We start from the raw sequence: 18031 nt of genomic DNA, 5'->3' as shown, positions 1-18031 counted from the left end.
GTTCAAAGCTCTTTCTCTGCAGAGCCCCAGTGCATTCCTGTTTGCACCTTGAACAGCGAGTCGCTGGAAAAGGATTCCTTGGCACAACAAGGATGGCTGTTCTGGTACCAGCCGCCAAGGGATTAGTGCAATAGGCTTTGACTGTGGAAGAAAAAAAAAAGCATTTGCCAGAAATAGGTCCACTAAACTGGAGTTTCGTAAGCTGACACATCCCCAAAGCGTTAACCCTCAAGATTTGCCTTTAGGAGGCATAGGTGCATAAATGGCTCTAAAGCCACTACTTCATTTCACCTGATTCTTCCACTCTTCAGTGAAGCAACCTTCAGTGAAAATAGCAGCTTCAACGTTGCTTTGAAACTGAATGAAGTTCTAGGAATTTAGAACAGGTCGGTAAACAAAAAAGTGGGCAGAATTTCTCACGAAAAGTGAAATTCAGTTCCCTGCAGAGCAAGCGACACAGCCATTCAACCCTCAAATCCCCTGGTCAAGTTAAATAGCTCAAACTCCACCTCCCGCAGTCATCCCTCCGGTTTTATACGCTCACATTTGCTTGTGTGGCTCTCGGGTGTCAGCAAGCATGGTGGCACAGCACCGTACCCACTAGAGGGGCCAGGAGCCGCCCGCTCCTGCGCTGCACCGAGCGGACAAAGCTCCATCGCTCCTGCGTCTTCCAGCACGAGGCAGCCCGGGCCTGACACGGCTGCTCTGCATCTTCTCCCGCTGTTGCATAAAGACAAAGCAAGAGCAAAACGACTGCTGCAAGGACTCTACAACTGCTTTATATTAGGTTAATGAGGTGTGCAGCAATGATGATTTTGAGCCGCAGCCTCTCTACACTGCTCTTCACCTGTATTTAGGTAGGACTTCCAAAAATCCTCTTAAAAACAAGCATGCAGCAAAAAGCTATGACCCAAATCTTGTTTATAATTTCCCATCTCATTCCACGCTACAAAAATCAGCTTTAAGCAATTCATTAGTGTGCCACCTAGGCTTCATCCATCTTTATTTTAACAAATTGCTATGGCAAATCCCTTAATCCAGGCCTGAAAGAGGTAAGGCTGGCATTTCAAAATCACATGCAACCCAGAGACGATTGCCTGGTCTAATCTGCTTACCCTCCCCCAGACCATGGCAGCTGCTCCACACCCAGGGCCGAGGCAGTGCCTGGGTCAAGCCCTCTGAAAGGAGTCAAGGGCGACCGATGTGATTATCTCGGGGAAACGAGACCCTGAACCTCCCCTTCCATCTTCGGCCGAACACTCATGTGAGTGCTGTGAGAAGCACAGACAAGGGTGCGCTTGTTTTTCAAATACTATCATAATATACTTAAAATATTGTATTAAAATACTCTTTTTGCTAGAATAATTTTAGTCTGTTTTCTGCTTCTGATTTTCTCACTTACATTAGTAGAGTCTACTACAGTGTTCTCATCGATTAATCAACACAGACCTAAAGCAACTTCCAAACAAGACACAGTTTACTCCATTCTGTCATTATCAGGGACATCCATGGACCCTGCGAGAGATGGATTCCTCGGTAAAAAAACCCACAGTCCATGCTGATGAGACAGAGAGAGGATGGAGGAAAAGGGAACATGATCAGATTGTTTCAGAAGTGGGAAATATGGGACAAAATAAGCTTGTCCAAGGTCACGCAGGAAGTTTCTGGCATACAAAGGAAATGAATATAGATCCCATGAATTTCAACTGTTGCATAACTAATAAGGGACATCCTCCCCTCAGTCTTATTCAGAAACATTATAGTTTTATTCTGCAACTTTAGTTTGGCAGATTTACCTTACAGGAGAAAAACAGATTCATACTTCTAGCTCAGAGAATAACTGCCATAGAGTCTGTACAAACACCCTCATCACCAGTTCCAATTTACCTTCAGGTCGTCTGGAATGAAGACTTTGCGAGCTTTCTTAATCATGGGCTGTGGTTTCAGCTCTTCTTCAGAGAATTTGCGCTTACGAGGGTCAAACATCTCCTGGCCAGGAATACTGGAAAGAGCAAGATCTGCAGGGTCGGGTTCGTAGCCAACAGGAACTTGGATAGTCTCGGGATCAATGGGACTTGGTGTGTTTCGGTTTGCTGGCAAGATCTGACCTACGGAAATAAAGGACAAATTCATCTATGTTAGAAGAAAGTATGTAAATAACATCACCCAATATGGATTTTAGAAGATCCTGAAAAACTTTACAAGCAATAGGTATTCGAGCTTTCATTGTAAATATTAGATTGTCCATTTTGTAGGGCACATATCCAGATCCAGACATGCTCATGTCATTATTTTCAGAATTGCTGCCTAATTTTGGTTGCTAATCTTGGCTGCCCACTTAAGATCACCAAATCCAACACCAAGTTGCACTAGACTGCTGGCAGAAGACATATCGCTCTGATTCGTGTCATTTCATTAAGATCCTCAGGAACAAATCATAAGTACTGTCATTTAGCTCTGATTTATCCACCACGCTGTAATCCTTCCCACTTTTCTCATGGATTTCTTCACACATACCTTTGAGCGTAAGTTTAGTTTACAATCGAACAATGTACAGTACTCGCAATAGGACAATATCTCAGGAAAATGTACTTTCAAGCTGCGCTGAAGCACTCCACTAAGGAGAGCGCTATTTTCTATGCGATCCTACCAGTGATATTCTAAAAAGACAGTGAAGGAAACCAGCAACACCAAAGGCTATGATGACTACTTTAAGATGCTCTGCAAAAATGAAAGAATACTTCTTTATGCCAAATCGCTCCTTTATGGCATATAAAATCTGATAAAATGGAGCCTATCTCCCCAGAAGAGAATGATATCGCCCGTTTTTCTTTTTTAATCCTAGATACAGCCTTCGAGATCCTGCAATACCAATTCAGGTACCATTCCCACAGAAAAATCCAATTTAAAATCTCAACCAAAGGTTTCAAAAATAGGATCCTAAAGTGAGCTGCCTAAACATGGACTGTCCCTGGGGGCAGAATTTTCCTAAGTCTCCACATGCCTCAGAAGTACCAGCCTCACAGACTTCAGAGGGAAGACTTCTGATTGAAGCTGATAGTCTTTTATAATTTTGGCTATTAGCTAATTCACTTTGACTTTAGAAATACAACAGCTTTCATAATAACTACACAAACATCCTGTCACTGTGTAATATTTCCTTATTTGTGTCTGCATCTGCAGCATTTAGGGTGTAAAATGGTAAACATTAAATGTCAGTTCTAATTCTAAACCAAGGCCAGTGTTAACAATGTAGTTTTTATTTTAATCTAAAAGATCACAGCAACAATATCGGAACTGCATAGAAAAATGCACCGGGGAATTGCATTGTGCAAACCAGGGCTTGCTAACTGTGAGCTCATCTTTTGTAACTTCTATTTTAAAATAGCACTGATAAAACTGGCTTCCAGGAAAGGCGAGTAAGAGCCTGGGAGAAGAGAAAAGGAGGATCAAAGTTATTAAAATAGATGTGCACCTATAGGAGAGGGAGTGAAAGGATCCCGCTACCCACACTGTGCCCACAGCACCGCGCTTCCCCTCCAGCCTCCGGCCCCGCAAGGTTTTTGCTGCTGAGAACTCGCTGTTCGGTGCTGCGGTTCGACACTGCCAGCAGACCCCGCTGCCGGCCAGCAGGAGGCAGCAGCAGGCGGCAGCGGCCTCTCCCCGCGCGGCCGCCCGAGGGCGCTCCCGGCCGCCACTCGTCCCGCCGCCTGGAACTGGGGTGGCGTGTTCGCGGTTCGAGCCCCGCGGGCGGCAGCGCGGACACCGAACGGCTCCGGGAACGCGCAGGGCCCGCTCCGCTGCCCGGGGCGCGGTGGGTTTCCCCAGGGAAGCGCCTCGGCCGTGCCCGGGGACAGCGGCGATGCCCGCCCGGGTGTTCAGCACATCGCCCTGTCTGTACAGAGCCAGCAGGGAACTGCTTGAACGCACCAAGGCACTCATAACCTGCCTTTAAACCGATGGCTAATCTCATCTCATGTCAGATGTATGGGCTGGCAGAAACAGGCTTATTTAAAGGATTAAATGCAGGAAAGCTTCCTTTGATGTATGCTTGTACCAGAGCGGCCAGATATTTTAAAAATGCAAATATATAGACATACTCACATACAAATCTTGCAAATTCTGTAATACAGATAAAAATGAATCAAGACACCATCTCTGAATACTTCTATAATATTCCAGGTGAGCATGCAGAGTGTTTCTAAAAGTCAAGTACATTGTGAAATCTGCCCTGGCTTTCCAATGGCCCTAAACCAGAAGAGCCTGTATTTAAATACTGCTGAAGTTCTAAATACACGGTATCAGTTTGCATATTATGATTTATCTACAATGTGCCACATTACACAATTACATGAGCTTTGTAATAATTGGCTTCAATAAATTTACAATAGCTCTCTGGAAAAGGTAAAAGGCAAAAATGCTCTTTTTAAATATGTGGCATTGAGGTACCGCATCTTACCAACGCAATAGCAAAATAAAGGTAAGAGCGATGCATCTCCAAGGTGATCGGGGAGAACAACCTACAGCAATCAAGATCCTGCCTTGTTCCCTGTGTGCACACATTTCACTTTCCCCAGTCTAAGAAGCTCTCGCTACTAAAGACCTGGTCCTTCAGCAAACAGGAGATGTCCCAGGCGTCAGCGTGAAGTTCATTCGAAGTAAATGCTGTTCACTAACGCGAAGGCTGAACAAACCATGCACAGAGCTGAATGGTATCACCCAGGTGCCTGAAGATTCTTGCCCGGTGCCATGTTCCTGCACGCACACCTGTATCAGCCCACGCGGGCTGACTCCCCGTCCTATCACACTCCTCTAGGTGATCAGGAACTCCAGGGAGCACAACGGAGTTAATAAGGGTGTCTAAAACCCCAGACAGAAAAACCAGAAAAACTCCTTGTCCAGAGCTTTACATTAGGCAACTCCTGGCACTCCGTGACTTTTTATTTATTCTCTCAAGTTTTGCCAACAATTCAAGCCAGGAACCTGTCCTCGTTAGTTTACTGGCTAACGGCCATTGCATCTATGTGATGCAGGAACCCAGGGCGACAGCGTGGGCTACGCTGGACTTGGCGCTGCTGTGACTGCAGGAGCACATGGCTGCCCGAGCTCCTCTCTACAGCGCTTGAGCTGCGTATCCTTCTGCCAAATTTGTTCAGGGTGTTATTTTTACGCACTAAATTCCTCGCCATCAGAGGTAGGTCAAATAAGCACAGCAATCTGAACATCATGTGCCCAGCAGCCGACTAATCCTCACATCAGCAAGCTTGAGGACTGTCACAACAGCCGGAGACAGAGCCGGTCAGAGGCTGCGATGCACAGGGAATCAGCTGCCAAGGCCGGGACAAGGTAAAGCCCCTCATCGCTCGGCATCAGGACCAGATGCCTTTGTAGCCAGCCTCTGTATTATTTAAACACTCTGCGCTCACAACAGCGGCCAAATTTTCAGAGCAGTGAAGTGGCTGGCCTGTTTAATGTGCTTAGCTTTGTTCTCAATGGGGGCTGAGATTGCCAAGTGTTTCGGAAAGAACTCGGCCCCTCTATTTAAGCTGATGAAATGAGAGCTCTTGAGCATTAAGATCTTTTGGAAATCCAGCTGCAGAACTCCACAGTGGTGCTGGTGGATGCAAGCTGGGAACAATGGTTAATGGAAACTTCCCTTCATACCACCCTGGTGATGTGTCTCAACCACGGCCTGGAGAGACCACAACTATGTCAACACTGGCCTCTTTTCTGGAGACTTTCCCACTGTCGAGCTCTACTCAAGAAACAGCAAGAACGCCAGGACAGACACAGCTCCAGGTCCCTCCTGGCCAAGGACCCAGCAGGTTTTCACAACCCCAGCAGTTACAGCTGCCCCAACATCTTGCTAATGCTCTTTGGTGTTGCTTTGGCAGATATTAGCAATAGCGGAAAATTTTCCAGAAAGAAGGACTTGAAAGAAAGTTGGCTGTCCTAACCCTTTCAGTCCTCCTCCTCGCAGCAGAGATTGCCAGCGAGGAAGTCCAAAATAATGGCAATATTTTCAGTGTGGTTCCTTGTTCAAAGAAAAATGGACCGAGGCCATTCACTTGTGTCATCGAGGTCACCAAATTGCCGGTAAAAAACAAAAAAAAGCTTTTAATTGCCTGCAATAATTAAAATTAATAATTCAAACCTACAGTAGCATTTTTATATACCTGCAAAACCAAAATGCTGATCTGGTATCATGGGGAGCTCAATCACCATATCCTGACTCTTAATTTCCCCCTTTCGAAACATCCCACCTACCAGCTGTGCCCAGGAGAGTTAAGACAGAAATAACCTCTTCAACTGCACCACTGCTTGACAGACTTCTTATTTGTATTGCACGGGATCCCTGGTGGATTATGTGGAACTCAGTTTTGAATCATTTAGCTCCTGAAGAAATGTGCCTGATTTTCAGAAAGGCTCCCTTCTAGCAGCCCTTCCACACTTTTCATCAGTTCAACAGCTGGCTGGAGAACAGCGACGAGAAAAACAAAAGAAAAGGGAGTGGAAATGTTCTAATCAAAATATTTTCCCCTATTTTTCACACATATGTTGGAGGGAAAGAAAAGAGGAGTTCCTCATTCAATTTATTAGCAGCCCGGAGATAAAATACGTGTTTGCTAATAGTTTTTCCTCATATAAGCTAAAGACACTTTGGGTATGTTGGTCTGACTGTGCAGTACAGCAGTTAAATTGACAGATAATCCTCACGCGGAGCCGCTCCAGAGAAGCCCACAGCTCTGCCGATCGGTTTTCCAAATCGTCTATCCGCCTGGCGGCCGGCCAGCTATTTGGGATAGTTCTCTTACTCCAAATCCTGCCCCGGATTAATCTGTCATCTCTGTCTGCATTAACCCCTTCAGCCTCCAGGAAAAGTCATCTCGATGCAGAACACAAGGCAGCGCGCAGGAATCAAGGCAGGCAAAAATCCCCACTGGCGGTAACGGAGAAGGAAAATTCTGGAGACCAAGGTTTATCGAAGGACAATATTATAATTCCTCAGTCATGATATTATAAGAGAAACCAAAATAATTATATAGATAACCAGACCACAATCTATACGAGCACTAAAGGGAAGGACAAGCCACACTGTGTGATCTTCCAGCAGGACAAAACCAACCCCTCTACCTGGGGTGGAGAAGACACTTCACCTCTGCATGTATTTATCTAGTGCAGTTATTAGAGGAGCTTGATTTTCTTCTGAAGCAACAGGAGATTAGTGTATTTTTGACCGGGGCTCCAACCTGGCACAGACGCTCCTCTGTTCCTTATCTTACATGAACTCGATTCTGCCGAGCGCGGGGTGACGGCAAACGCTTCCTGCGGAAAGAAGGATCTCAAACCAACGCAACCACAACACACTCGCTGCTTTTAACACGCACTAAAAGACTGGCACACAAACGTGTTTTTAAAATGTGTACTTTTTAAAGATACCAGCATTGTTTACAAACCTTGTGCATTTAATTATAAGAGAATTGTCATTTCCCCTCTCAGCATTGTGTGCCTCCTGCTCTGGGCCTCCCCACTATTATTTCAGGCAGGACTGGTACTCTTATTAAGATTATCTGACACTTCCCATTAGACGATGCTGTCTTCAGTTCCTCAGACCTTTGCCAGATTTCAACCATTCTGTTTGGATCTGCATGTGCCAATTATGTTTCTGCCAAAATGGGTCTAACAGTTTCCCGAAAAAGGTTCAGCAAAAAATATTATACTTTGTTTTGAACCTGTCAAAAATTTCTGGCCAGCTTTTCACTGAACTGAGCTAGTCGCCTGTGTACTGGCTGCTGGATCCGTGTTATTGCCCTTTCGTTTGCCTTCTTAAAATCCAGCTACTGCAGGCATGAACGCACCCAGCAGAAAAGCATCATTGAAGGGAACAGGGCAGGAGTCCCTTGTTTCATCCATTTTAATTTATCTAAATGGGCCCATGCGTTCTTTGCCACTAATTATTCCAACCTCCTGCAAAGGTACAATTATCAGCTTTGCAGGAGCTTCAGCACTGACAGCTACTGCACGCATGTGCTTCACACAAACCATCTTTTTCCCCACAAGACCCCAATGAAAAAAGGGGCAGCAGCACCTCTTTACAGGTGAAGAAGTACAGACGTTTTAAATCAAAAGTATGCAGCCAGCCTCTCGGGTTAGCGAACATTGTCGGCATTTCAAATCAACTCTCACCAACTTGCTGGAGGTTGGGGGCTGTACACTGATGTGAGGGGTGCCCAAGGTATCCAAATGGGAAGCAAACATGCAGTGTGACAAGCCCATATAACTAAGTGACTTGCTCAGAATTCTGCTGAAGCTTCATGGCAAAATCCAGTCTCTCTAGACAAAATCCTTCTGTCTTTCCTGCCAGATTTTCCCTTCTCCTCCCTGCTGCTCCCCAAATCCTCTCACATCTGCAGAAAATGAGGTCAAGATCCTACAGACAACGGCTTCCTTCCTGATACAGCCCTGATTCAACCCAGAGCTGCTCTGACCTCTACATTCAAAAAGGGAAAAGGAAACAAAGAGGATACAATGTAATTAAAACCTGCATTTGTAAGCAGACAAGGGAAGGGGGTGCTATCTGAAGCTGGACATGTGGCCTTTGGTCGAATGTTTGCAGACTTCTGAGGGTTTGACTTTGCAACTCCTGCATGCGGTTAGCGTAACGTGCATATAATACGCTATGCCTGCTGCGCCAGTAACGTTCTGCCCTTCAAAAGTAATAAAAAGTATGAGGCACCACCAGGTAAAATCTTCCACTATGTCTACTGGACTTAAGACTCCACTCTTGTACAAAATCCATCCTCTGCAAACCTTACGCTGTCTTTAGCCCATGTGAAGGCGGCACTTGGCTCCATGAGGCCCCGTTTCTAAACGTTGCCAGGAAATAAACCTTCTTTTCTCTCCCAAACCAGCCCCTGCCTTAACGCAGTTGTTCCTGTCCCGAGCGTTTCCCTTGCACAAGCGCTACCCACAGAAACCAAGGGTTTGATTCTGCTCCCAGAACACTGCACAGGGATTTTCAAATACTTGAAAAGCATGGAATCCACAGCGCTCTTAAACGCCTTTCTGATCTTCTGTAGGGCGCTGCTTTCCTTACAAAGACAGGAGAAAACAGCATTCAGTCGGGACAGGGCCTGGAGAGGAGCTGCAGGAAGCGCATTCAGACAGGTAGTTAATTTTGATTTACACTTGGCTTAGAAGCATGTTTCACTTCGAGATGCTGCTATTCCCTGGTGCATTGGAGCTTCGTGACGTCCTTTGGCATATCTATGTATATTTTAATTAATTGGCAATTCACATACAGTAAGGTTCCTCAAAAAGTACAATTATTTGTTTTCTTAAAGTGAAGGTTCCAGAGAAGCATCACAATCATTAATACAAAGACAAAAAGATTCATTTTTCTTTCCTTGGACAATTACATACCCAGCTTTAATAAACCAACCTCAAACAGCAGATTTTAGATAGAGCCCCCGCTCTAGATAACAGCCGCATATGGCATCCATAAATATGCCCTCACGTGGAATACCACTCAAAACAAAGACAACGCTTGTCCTTAAGTTGTGTTTATGCCACTGCCAATGCGCTCAGCAGGACTCCAGACCAAGTAAGTTCCTCTCACATTGTTCTATTTATTTGGCTAATGCACATCCAGGACAGCACGCTCCCAGTGAGTAAACAGGTCTTGCAAAAAGCCATCATGTAATCCCGAAAGCATATGCCACCCATGACTCACGTATCTATTACCCAGTTCTGGTACCCAAGCCCATCTTGCTTGGGTGTGTTATCAAAACACAGCTAAGTGAGATTTCCAATGGCATGGAAAAGCCACGTGAAACGGGTTCGTTTCCTCTGCCTCCCAATGGGCAGCGGGTGGCGAGGCAGGAGATGCTATCGGCTGCTCGCTCAATACAGCCCTGGAGAAAAAGGGTCACTGGGCAGAGCCACAGGAACTCGCAAACCTCGCCTTTCTTTTGATCCGTCCTGTACGCACAAATCCCAACACTCTGTTGACATAGCTTTTTATTTTTATACTTTTTCTTATTCGATAAAACAAAGTACGCTATGTGACAAAACTAAATTGATGCTTTATAGAGGGTCATTTGTATAAGAGAATCACATTTTATGAAGTAGAGCTGCCAGCATGGAGATAAACTGTTCCCATAACTCTCCTTGGTACTTTTTTTCCCCCTCTGCCTTAAATTAGGGCCCTCTAGCATGTTTTGGAAAACAAACAAACACAAACCAAACCAAGGTTAAAAAAAAAAAAAAACCAAACAAACCAAAACCCAAACGAAACCAACACAAACACCACACCAAAACCCCAGAACTTGTATTTGGTTTGTTACAGCCAATAACTGCAGAGGTCGAATCCGTTTTACATACTATTCCAAATGAACACACACAAAGAAAGCACAAGGGTGTGTGGTTGCATCTTTTTCTCTATTGATGTATTAATCTTCATTTGCAAAGTACACAAAGGCATGAGTCTCAGGTAGTCTGAGAAGTGGTTCAGAGGAGGAAGGGAACACGGAACTGCGGCTCAGAGAAAATTCCAGGAGAACAGACTGTCGCATTCGGACGGTACCCACGTGTCTGTAGCTACTTCTTCACAGCTGCTGCATAATACAGGTTTTCATGGCACATCAGACACAGACAAAACCAGGGAACTTCAAAAAGAAAGTCTGATTACAAGAAATGACAACACTGAACACTGGGCTAGACATTGTTCAACTTCACTTGTAAATGTGAGAGTCATCTGCTTAAAAGGAATGCAGTCTCCTGCTCGCATGGGTAACCATCACTGGTATGGAACACCACTATTTGGGGTTTATTCAGGAGGGGGTCAAGTGCCAATGTACTTATTTCGGACACCTTCAGTCTCTACAATACTTACAATTTATATTAAATATAACAGTGCTTTACTAAAAGCTGACTCCCACAGAAGTAAATTGACTGGTCTGGTTCTCTTTTTACAACGGCGGTCATCCCATCCTCCATATGGGACACCTGCAGGACAGCACAGGCCTTATGGCACTTTATTGTTCAAGGTTTTTGAGAGGATTTGGGGGATGACAGGACACGACACAACCCCTCATTGTTTTCCTCTTCTTCACCTATACACAAAGACACCGCAGGCTCCCGTGATGTGCCCCTGCCGATCGGAGCATCGGGTCTGCAGAAGAGGGTGTATCTGTGCCCAAATGGAAGGAGGAACACTGGGGAGCTGGCAAGCACCGCGAGCTGAGGGCAGCAACAATTCATAGGCTTGGAAAATTATGTGGGCTTTACCTTTCACACTCCTGTTAACTCCGATTTTCATGAAGTAGGTGGTGTTGCTACAGCAACTGTCATATCACATCATTTCTGCTGTCTCTGTCACAGAGATCATCTTATTTTATCTTAAACTCAGATATGCAGCTTTTCTTCCTCTATTCTAAAGCCCTCTATATTTTGGATATAAAAAATTACACAAAGTAGAGCTGTGCCATACAAATGATATTTTTTAAAAAGGTGGCAAAGCTTACAGAACATTTTTATTTGCTCTCCTTTTACAAATGCAGAAGGAATAAAGAAAACGGAACTAACCAGCTTCATGGTGCTACTGAGTTTCACAAATAAATTAAGAGCTGGTCTCACGATAAAAGTGCTTTGTGCCACCTTCAATGCTTTCCTCCTACAGAAGCCAGCCCTGTGTTCTGGTGCACTTCTCCAGAAGTAACTCACCTATTCACAGGTGAGAACATCTTGCTTCCTCATGCCCAGGCCGTTTGTGTAGGTACATTCCACACCCTCCACACCCCACTCGGACGCTGCTGCCCATCCAGGCACTGTTCAACCTGCACACCTTGTTCGCTCAACCTGCAGCCTGGAAGAAGCACCCACTGAAGCAGAAGTTTCAACCCATCTTGACCTGTTTCAGAAGGTTTTTTCCGAGCCGCTAGGGATGAGGTGGCCACCCAGCTTTGTAGCTCCCTTGCTCAGTAACCCAAAAATTTGGCTCTACCTCCTTTGCCTCCATTTTGCTGCCTGTATAAGGTCCTTGAGGACTCAACGCACAAGCAAAATTCAATAAAATCCTGATGACGAAAAGGGTCTATTAAGGTTTTGTTATTAACATGCATTCCAACTTCTATACTCACAGATCTTCCTTTAAAAAAATAAAAAACTAATGTGGAACAGCAGAAATATTCAGTTACAGCCTCAGGCTACCCAGGAAACTAAAGTAAGCCCTATCTGTCCTCAAAGATTATTGCACAGACCACTCAGCCACTAGCACAGCTCAGACCACCAGATCAAGCTCTGCCACAGCCGAAGCTGGTGAGTATTTATATCAGCTGCTTCATAAGCATTTCCAGTCATTTCCAAACCAATCAATGCACTGCCAAATTACACTTCACTCTGCACAGAGAGGTCCTGGACAGATGCAAATCTGCTTGTGTGGATTGAAACTGTGGGCAACTATATCCCATGTACCTGGCTAAAGGCTAAATACACAATTTAGACACCAAGTGGTATTTCAGTTCCCTCAATGACCTTGCAAGCTTCATTTCAGTGCCCTGGTACTTGATGGTTATTCTTTAGTTCATTTCCTAGATAAACGAGTTCTGAGCAATTGTGCTGCGCACGTCTGTCTCTTCCCAACAACTCTTGAAACTGTTGGCCAATTTCATAGAGATTTGGTAGAGAGGTATCCACATGTATTACTAACAAGCTTTGTGAAAATGTAAATGAAAGATCTTAACTCCCTGGCTGGAGGTTGCAGGAACCTCCTTACGCATCAGAGAACCCATGGAGATGTTGCTGCTCATGGAACCGATTCCTTGGGCAGGTAGTAAGGACGAAAAAGTATTCACCAAGTTATTATCTGTTATGTCAGTCAGGAAAGTCACTAAATCCTCTTGTTCTCTACTGGAATTGAGGATGTCTTTTCACCTTACCTCACCCACTCATTTACTATTTCCAGTAATCGCAACCAGAATTATTTGACAACTGCACTGTGACTTGACAATTTCCACGCAGACACATCTGGTGTTGATAGCCATTGAAACAGTCATGCACATGCCCTGCCTTGAAAATCAATGGAGAAGACAGTCAGATGTGGACAACCCAGCTGCCTGGTACCATCTGAGTGTTTATTTATTCTTATAATATGTAGTGGAAACCAGAACTCTACTAGAAAGAGCTTTTTTTATATTATCCACAGCAGTTACACAAGCAATGTAAGCCTTCCAACCAAGACACAGTAGGAGTGTTTGGAAACCAACAAATTTGCTCTGGTAACAATGAAACATTCATTATGGGGCTTGGGATGGGGAAGGGTTTGGTTTGAGGGGGAATATTTCAATTTTTTTTAAAATGCAAGCTAGGTGAGGGACACTGGGTTGGACCCACAGCTAAGAATCAGAGTGCTCTGGATTTATGCTGGAAACTGCGTGTCTCTGCGCACTTGAGGGGTACACACTGACGCACAGACCAATATCTGAAAGATCAGAGATCGCTTCTCTTCCTCCTCACTTGCTGTTATTTCAGTGTTATGAACGTCCACAAATACTGAAGCTTGGGGAAGAACGGGTTAAACTTAGCAGAGCAAAAAACCAAGCAAGAGAAACACCTTTCCTCTTTCTGCTTAACTGGATAATTGGTTAGCAGGAACCTGCTTGATGAGTTTCAGCAGCTCCTGGAGATCAGGCAAGGCTGTTTCTGAGCGCTGTTAAAGCTGCCGACTGTATAAACATCTTTAAGCCCCTCGTTAAGGTTGGTTTTTTTGACAACTAAAATTTCCAGCAGGCAACAAAGCAGTTTGTATAACAAAGATCCATCCAAACCCAGTGAAGAGCAGCAAACTGAACTATTTTAGGCAGAATATTTTAAAGATGTTATATACATAAAACTGTCATGGTGAGAATAAATAGATGATTTTAAAAATGTTTAAGTGAATGAAGAAAGACTAAATTATTCTTCCTGCAATGGAGGAAGCGTAACAGTAAGATTCACATGAATAAATAACACGTTCTGTCTTAGTAATTTAAGGGGCTAAGAAAATTCTAGTCTTGAAGGATCATGTGACAAATCAAAGGGCTTCACTGGATCTGTACAATCCTCTGGGCTTATTACTTGATACCATTTATCTATAATGCAAAAGATTTTACTCAAGTAATTAGTGATTTTGAGTCCAGTCGGCTAAAGAGAAAGTACACAAGGGTTGATTTTCACACAGGGATTATCTTGTCCTACATCAGATGTGTGTGCAAGCACGTGAGTTAAAAAAAAAAAAGACAAACCCTGGTCAAACCTTGCTGTAAGTTCAAACCAGTCACAACTGTAAAATCACCAAAGCAGCACCTATAGCGAGCAGTGCAAAATGCTGGAAAATATTTACTTAGCACTGTCCACATTATCATCTTCATTTCTATTTGTTCACCTTGATGTTTTACTTAACTGAACGCTGCAATTGATAAAGGGACATGTAAAAATGCTGAGCTTTAACACCAAGAAGCAAGCTCTCCCTTCGTGAAGCTCTGTCAGTCGACACCAGGTGAGGGTCTCACCACAGGGCTCATTCTCCCAGGTTCCTTTCTCTCTGGAGATTCAGGAAACGCTCAGAGGAAGCATCTGTAAATTTATAACCTGAAGAACAACATACAGATTTGGGGAAAATTATATCAGCTTTTGCCAGTATTGATCCGCTCAGACACGACTCGAAGTGTCTGATAAATCACCATCAAAACAGACTTCCAGGTTCAGTACTGTCCATATAAAACAAATCAAACAATCCCTCCCCACACTTCAAGAGAAATGTCCCTTCATAAAAACAGGAGCTGCTCCTCCAACACTACTGCTCCCGATCATGTTTTGTGCCCCCTCCCCAAGCATTATGTCTTTTTGTACTAATTCTTCATCCAAGGGTGCCCTCAGAGATGTTGGGGTTTCTAACCCAGCGCCAACTTTCCAAAATATGCTGTATTTTGAAAAGCTCGTTTTTGTTTCACAGAGAAATAAATGAGTTTGCATCACAAAGCCTTTATCCCCCCAAACCCAAAGCCTCCCATACAGTTAAAAATCAAATCCAGCTTTATTTTCCTACATGAGTCAGGCTGCATGCAAACAGCTCAGGGTGGAAAATAGAACTGAAGTAAGAAATCCAGAGAGCGATACTTGTTCTTCTAACAGCACACTCCTATTTTCCCAAGACATTTGCTAATATTTTCATTTTAAAACCAGAGGAAAACCACCCTCTTCCCCCCAAAAGAAGTTTTAAAGATTATAAAGACACACAAGGACACACTTTATTATTTTAACAATTATTGCTATTTTCAGAGCTTCAGCACAGCTACTTCCTTCCATAATTGGACTTCAATCAAACCCTAGCAAAGCTTTTGATCTTGGAAAGAGTAACAACATAGCTCTGTTATCAGCACACGGGGGCAAAGAGTAGGACATCCAGAATTTTTCAATAAAAGAAAGTTAATTGCTTTGACTTGTATTTATCAAAGGTCACGGCCACAAGTTCTGAGTGCACATACATAACGGTGCACACTGAGAAATCTTGTATAGACTGGCCCGAGTAAGTGTTGGGATTATGCTATCTCTATGCATCTAAAAAAAAAAAAAAAAAGAAGAAAAAAGCAGCAAAACAATGCTAGATTACTATCCAAATATACCCCAGTGGATGTCCTGCCAAATAGCAAATATGTGGCTGTAAGCTCCAAACTGAAATAAAAGCTTGGCCAGAAGCCCAGAGCTTCACTGTATTTTGCTCAGCTAGCCATAGTCTGGCAGAACAGAGTGAACACATTCTCGGCCACGTGACGGAGGAGCCCGCCGGGCCAAGCTGATTTCCTTGTGTTGGTTAAATGTGATCTTCGGACTGTACACACCAGCGGCTTTGGGAAAACGTGAGAAAGTGGGAAACAACAAGCCACGGGCTATAAACTGAAGGGCAGATAGTTAAGGTGTTCGCTTAAACACTAGTGTTGCCAGGGCTGTATTTTAACGGTGTGTTAACTGGGCTCGTAGCACGGAGCACATTCGGCAAGGGTGCTGAGCACTGCCTGTTCACCTGGATTTTCACAGGACGTACACATCATCAGCTCCTTCAAGGATGCAGACTCCGAAAGGACCTGACTTGGAAACGGAGCTGTAAATTCTTCATTGTAGAGGATTATGAGAGTGGCTCAAAAATGCCAAATGCTGAATGACTTCAAACTCCATATTCAGGAGAATTAGAAGTACTAAGGCCTCTCAGACGTGGCCCAGTACAGGCAGGGTATGACTGATGGGGATATATAATCTCTACAGCTCTGATTTTGCTGATACTACTTAAATCGCCACCAAGTAGCACTCCTGAACAGAGAGAAACATCCATGAAGTGAGACAGAATTTGCCCAAAGGATTCAGCCCAAAAAGCATGCAGGGTCTAATGGGATAAAAGCCGCCCTGATGCTAAGGTATTATATTTTGAAGGTAGCGATAATTACGTTTTTAAATAAGTGAGTTAGGCAGAGACAAACAGCATCCCTGGCCAGCATCAGAGCTGCACGTGACTTGTGAGAACGTGCTACGTGTGGAAGTAGAAAGAAAAGCCTCAAAATGTGAGACCTCAGAAGTACATCCTGGCTGCAGATAAGAGCAACTCAGATGAAACAGTCATGAGTATATAAGAAAAGTGAGATTTGTTTACTTTTTAAAAGAAATTAATTGATAACCCAGACACGTGCAGCAGCTGGTGAAATCGGAGACACACGAGTGGACAAGTACACTTCTAATTCTTTCCCTCTATTTGGCTAATGATTTCTTTTCACGTGTTCAGAACAGTTTCCAGACAGAGACTACCACAGTTTTCAACAATGACTTCAACCACGTCACCCTGAGAAAACTGAACAGATACCGGAGTTTGGAAAAGGGTTTCTCAAACCTGGTGATGTGTCCAGTCCAACAGAAAGAGCAGCCACACGATCACGGATGTACCAATGTCAGGTCTCGGAGTCTGGACAAGCCATGCCCTGATTTTCTAAGTGCTGAGACACCAACAGCTACGGTGCTTCACACAGATACCAAACTGCAGCTGTCCAACATCAGTAACTGAAGGCTTGTGGTTTAACCTCCTCAAAAGCTTGACACGCAGGTTGACTTTAAATATACCACACTTGTTCCTAATTCTCTCATTTAAATATACAGTTGAGTGATGCAGGTGTTCACAAGGTCAACCTCCTGCTCCATTTTACTCAATTTGTGTTACTCTCAAAAAATGGCTCAATCACCAGACTACTACCATTTCAGAAAAATCTAATGAACTAACTCAATTTTTTTTGAATTAGAGTAAGGCATTGTAACAACATATTGCTAAGTAACATGACACAATCTTGATATGACTTATTAACCTTATCTGTTATTTATGCTCTTCCAAGAAAAGTAATCTTCACTACAGGCAGGGGAATTAACTCCTCATTTTCAATGTACATGTAACGATACTGAGCGCAGTCCCATAGGCAGCTGGTGCCAAAGGCCATGGTGTGGTCAGTCCCTGGTGACTAACCTGCTCAGATACATGTGGTCCTTGGAGAAGTCCGGAAATCAAGAGTGGGAATTAAACAAAGGTACCCTAAGGTATCTGCAGTTTCACTCACCAAAGTCTGCACACTTTACCGGTCTTCAGAGCAGTGATCGCCCAGCTCAGCAGGGCTCTGATTCCGGCCACCTTTCTCTAGCTGCAGGGCCTCAGCTGGAAGTCATTCCTTACTCCACCCTCACTCTGCCCTAAGCAAAGAGAATTAGGCTACACCATGTGGCCAACCCAGCATATAAAATGGATACACCAAATTAAATTATCTCAGGGTGTATGTAACACAAAAAGATATATATTGCTCTGAAAATTTTACTTTGACATCCATAGGCCGCTGTGGCGTACTTCGGGCAGCAGCGAGCTCAGCGCTTGCAGTTATTTCAGATCTGGATCTGATTTTTTAACTCTTGCAAAGTTAAGCTCAAAGCAATGCCTTAGTTTAAAAAAAGAAACAGGGCAAAGAAAAAG

At 44.0% G+C, this 18031-nt stretch overlaps 1 protein-coding gene across 2 annotated transcripts in view; it reads right to left on the bottom strand.

Moving 5' to 3' along the window:
* The window catches only part of HLF (HLF transcription factor, PAR bZIP family member), a 34106-nt gene that overhangs the window by 4729 nt on the left and 11346 nt on the right, over positions 1 to 18031 (bottom strand). For both annotated transcript variants that reach the window (XM_065852217.2, XM_065852218.2), the window contains exon 3: positions 1888 to 2108. In XM_065852217.2, coding sequence (XP_065708289.1) covers positions 1888 to 2108 — 221 coding nt within the window. The remainder of the gene's footprint in view (positions 1 to 1887; positions 2109 to 18031) is intronic.

The sequence above is a fragment of the Patagioenas fasciata genome, chromosome 18 (assembly GCF_037038585.1).
Source record: "Patagioenas fasciata isolate bPatFas1 chromosome 18, bPatFas1.hap1, whole genome shotgun sequence".
NCBI classification, from domain to species: domain Eukaryota; kingdom Metazoa; phylum Chordata; class Aves; order Columbiformes; family Columbidae; genus Patagioenas; species Patagioenas fasciata.
The sequence above is the reverse complement of the archived record's forward strand: the minus strand, read 5'-3'. Positions and strand labels throughout refer to the sequence as shown.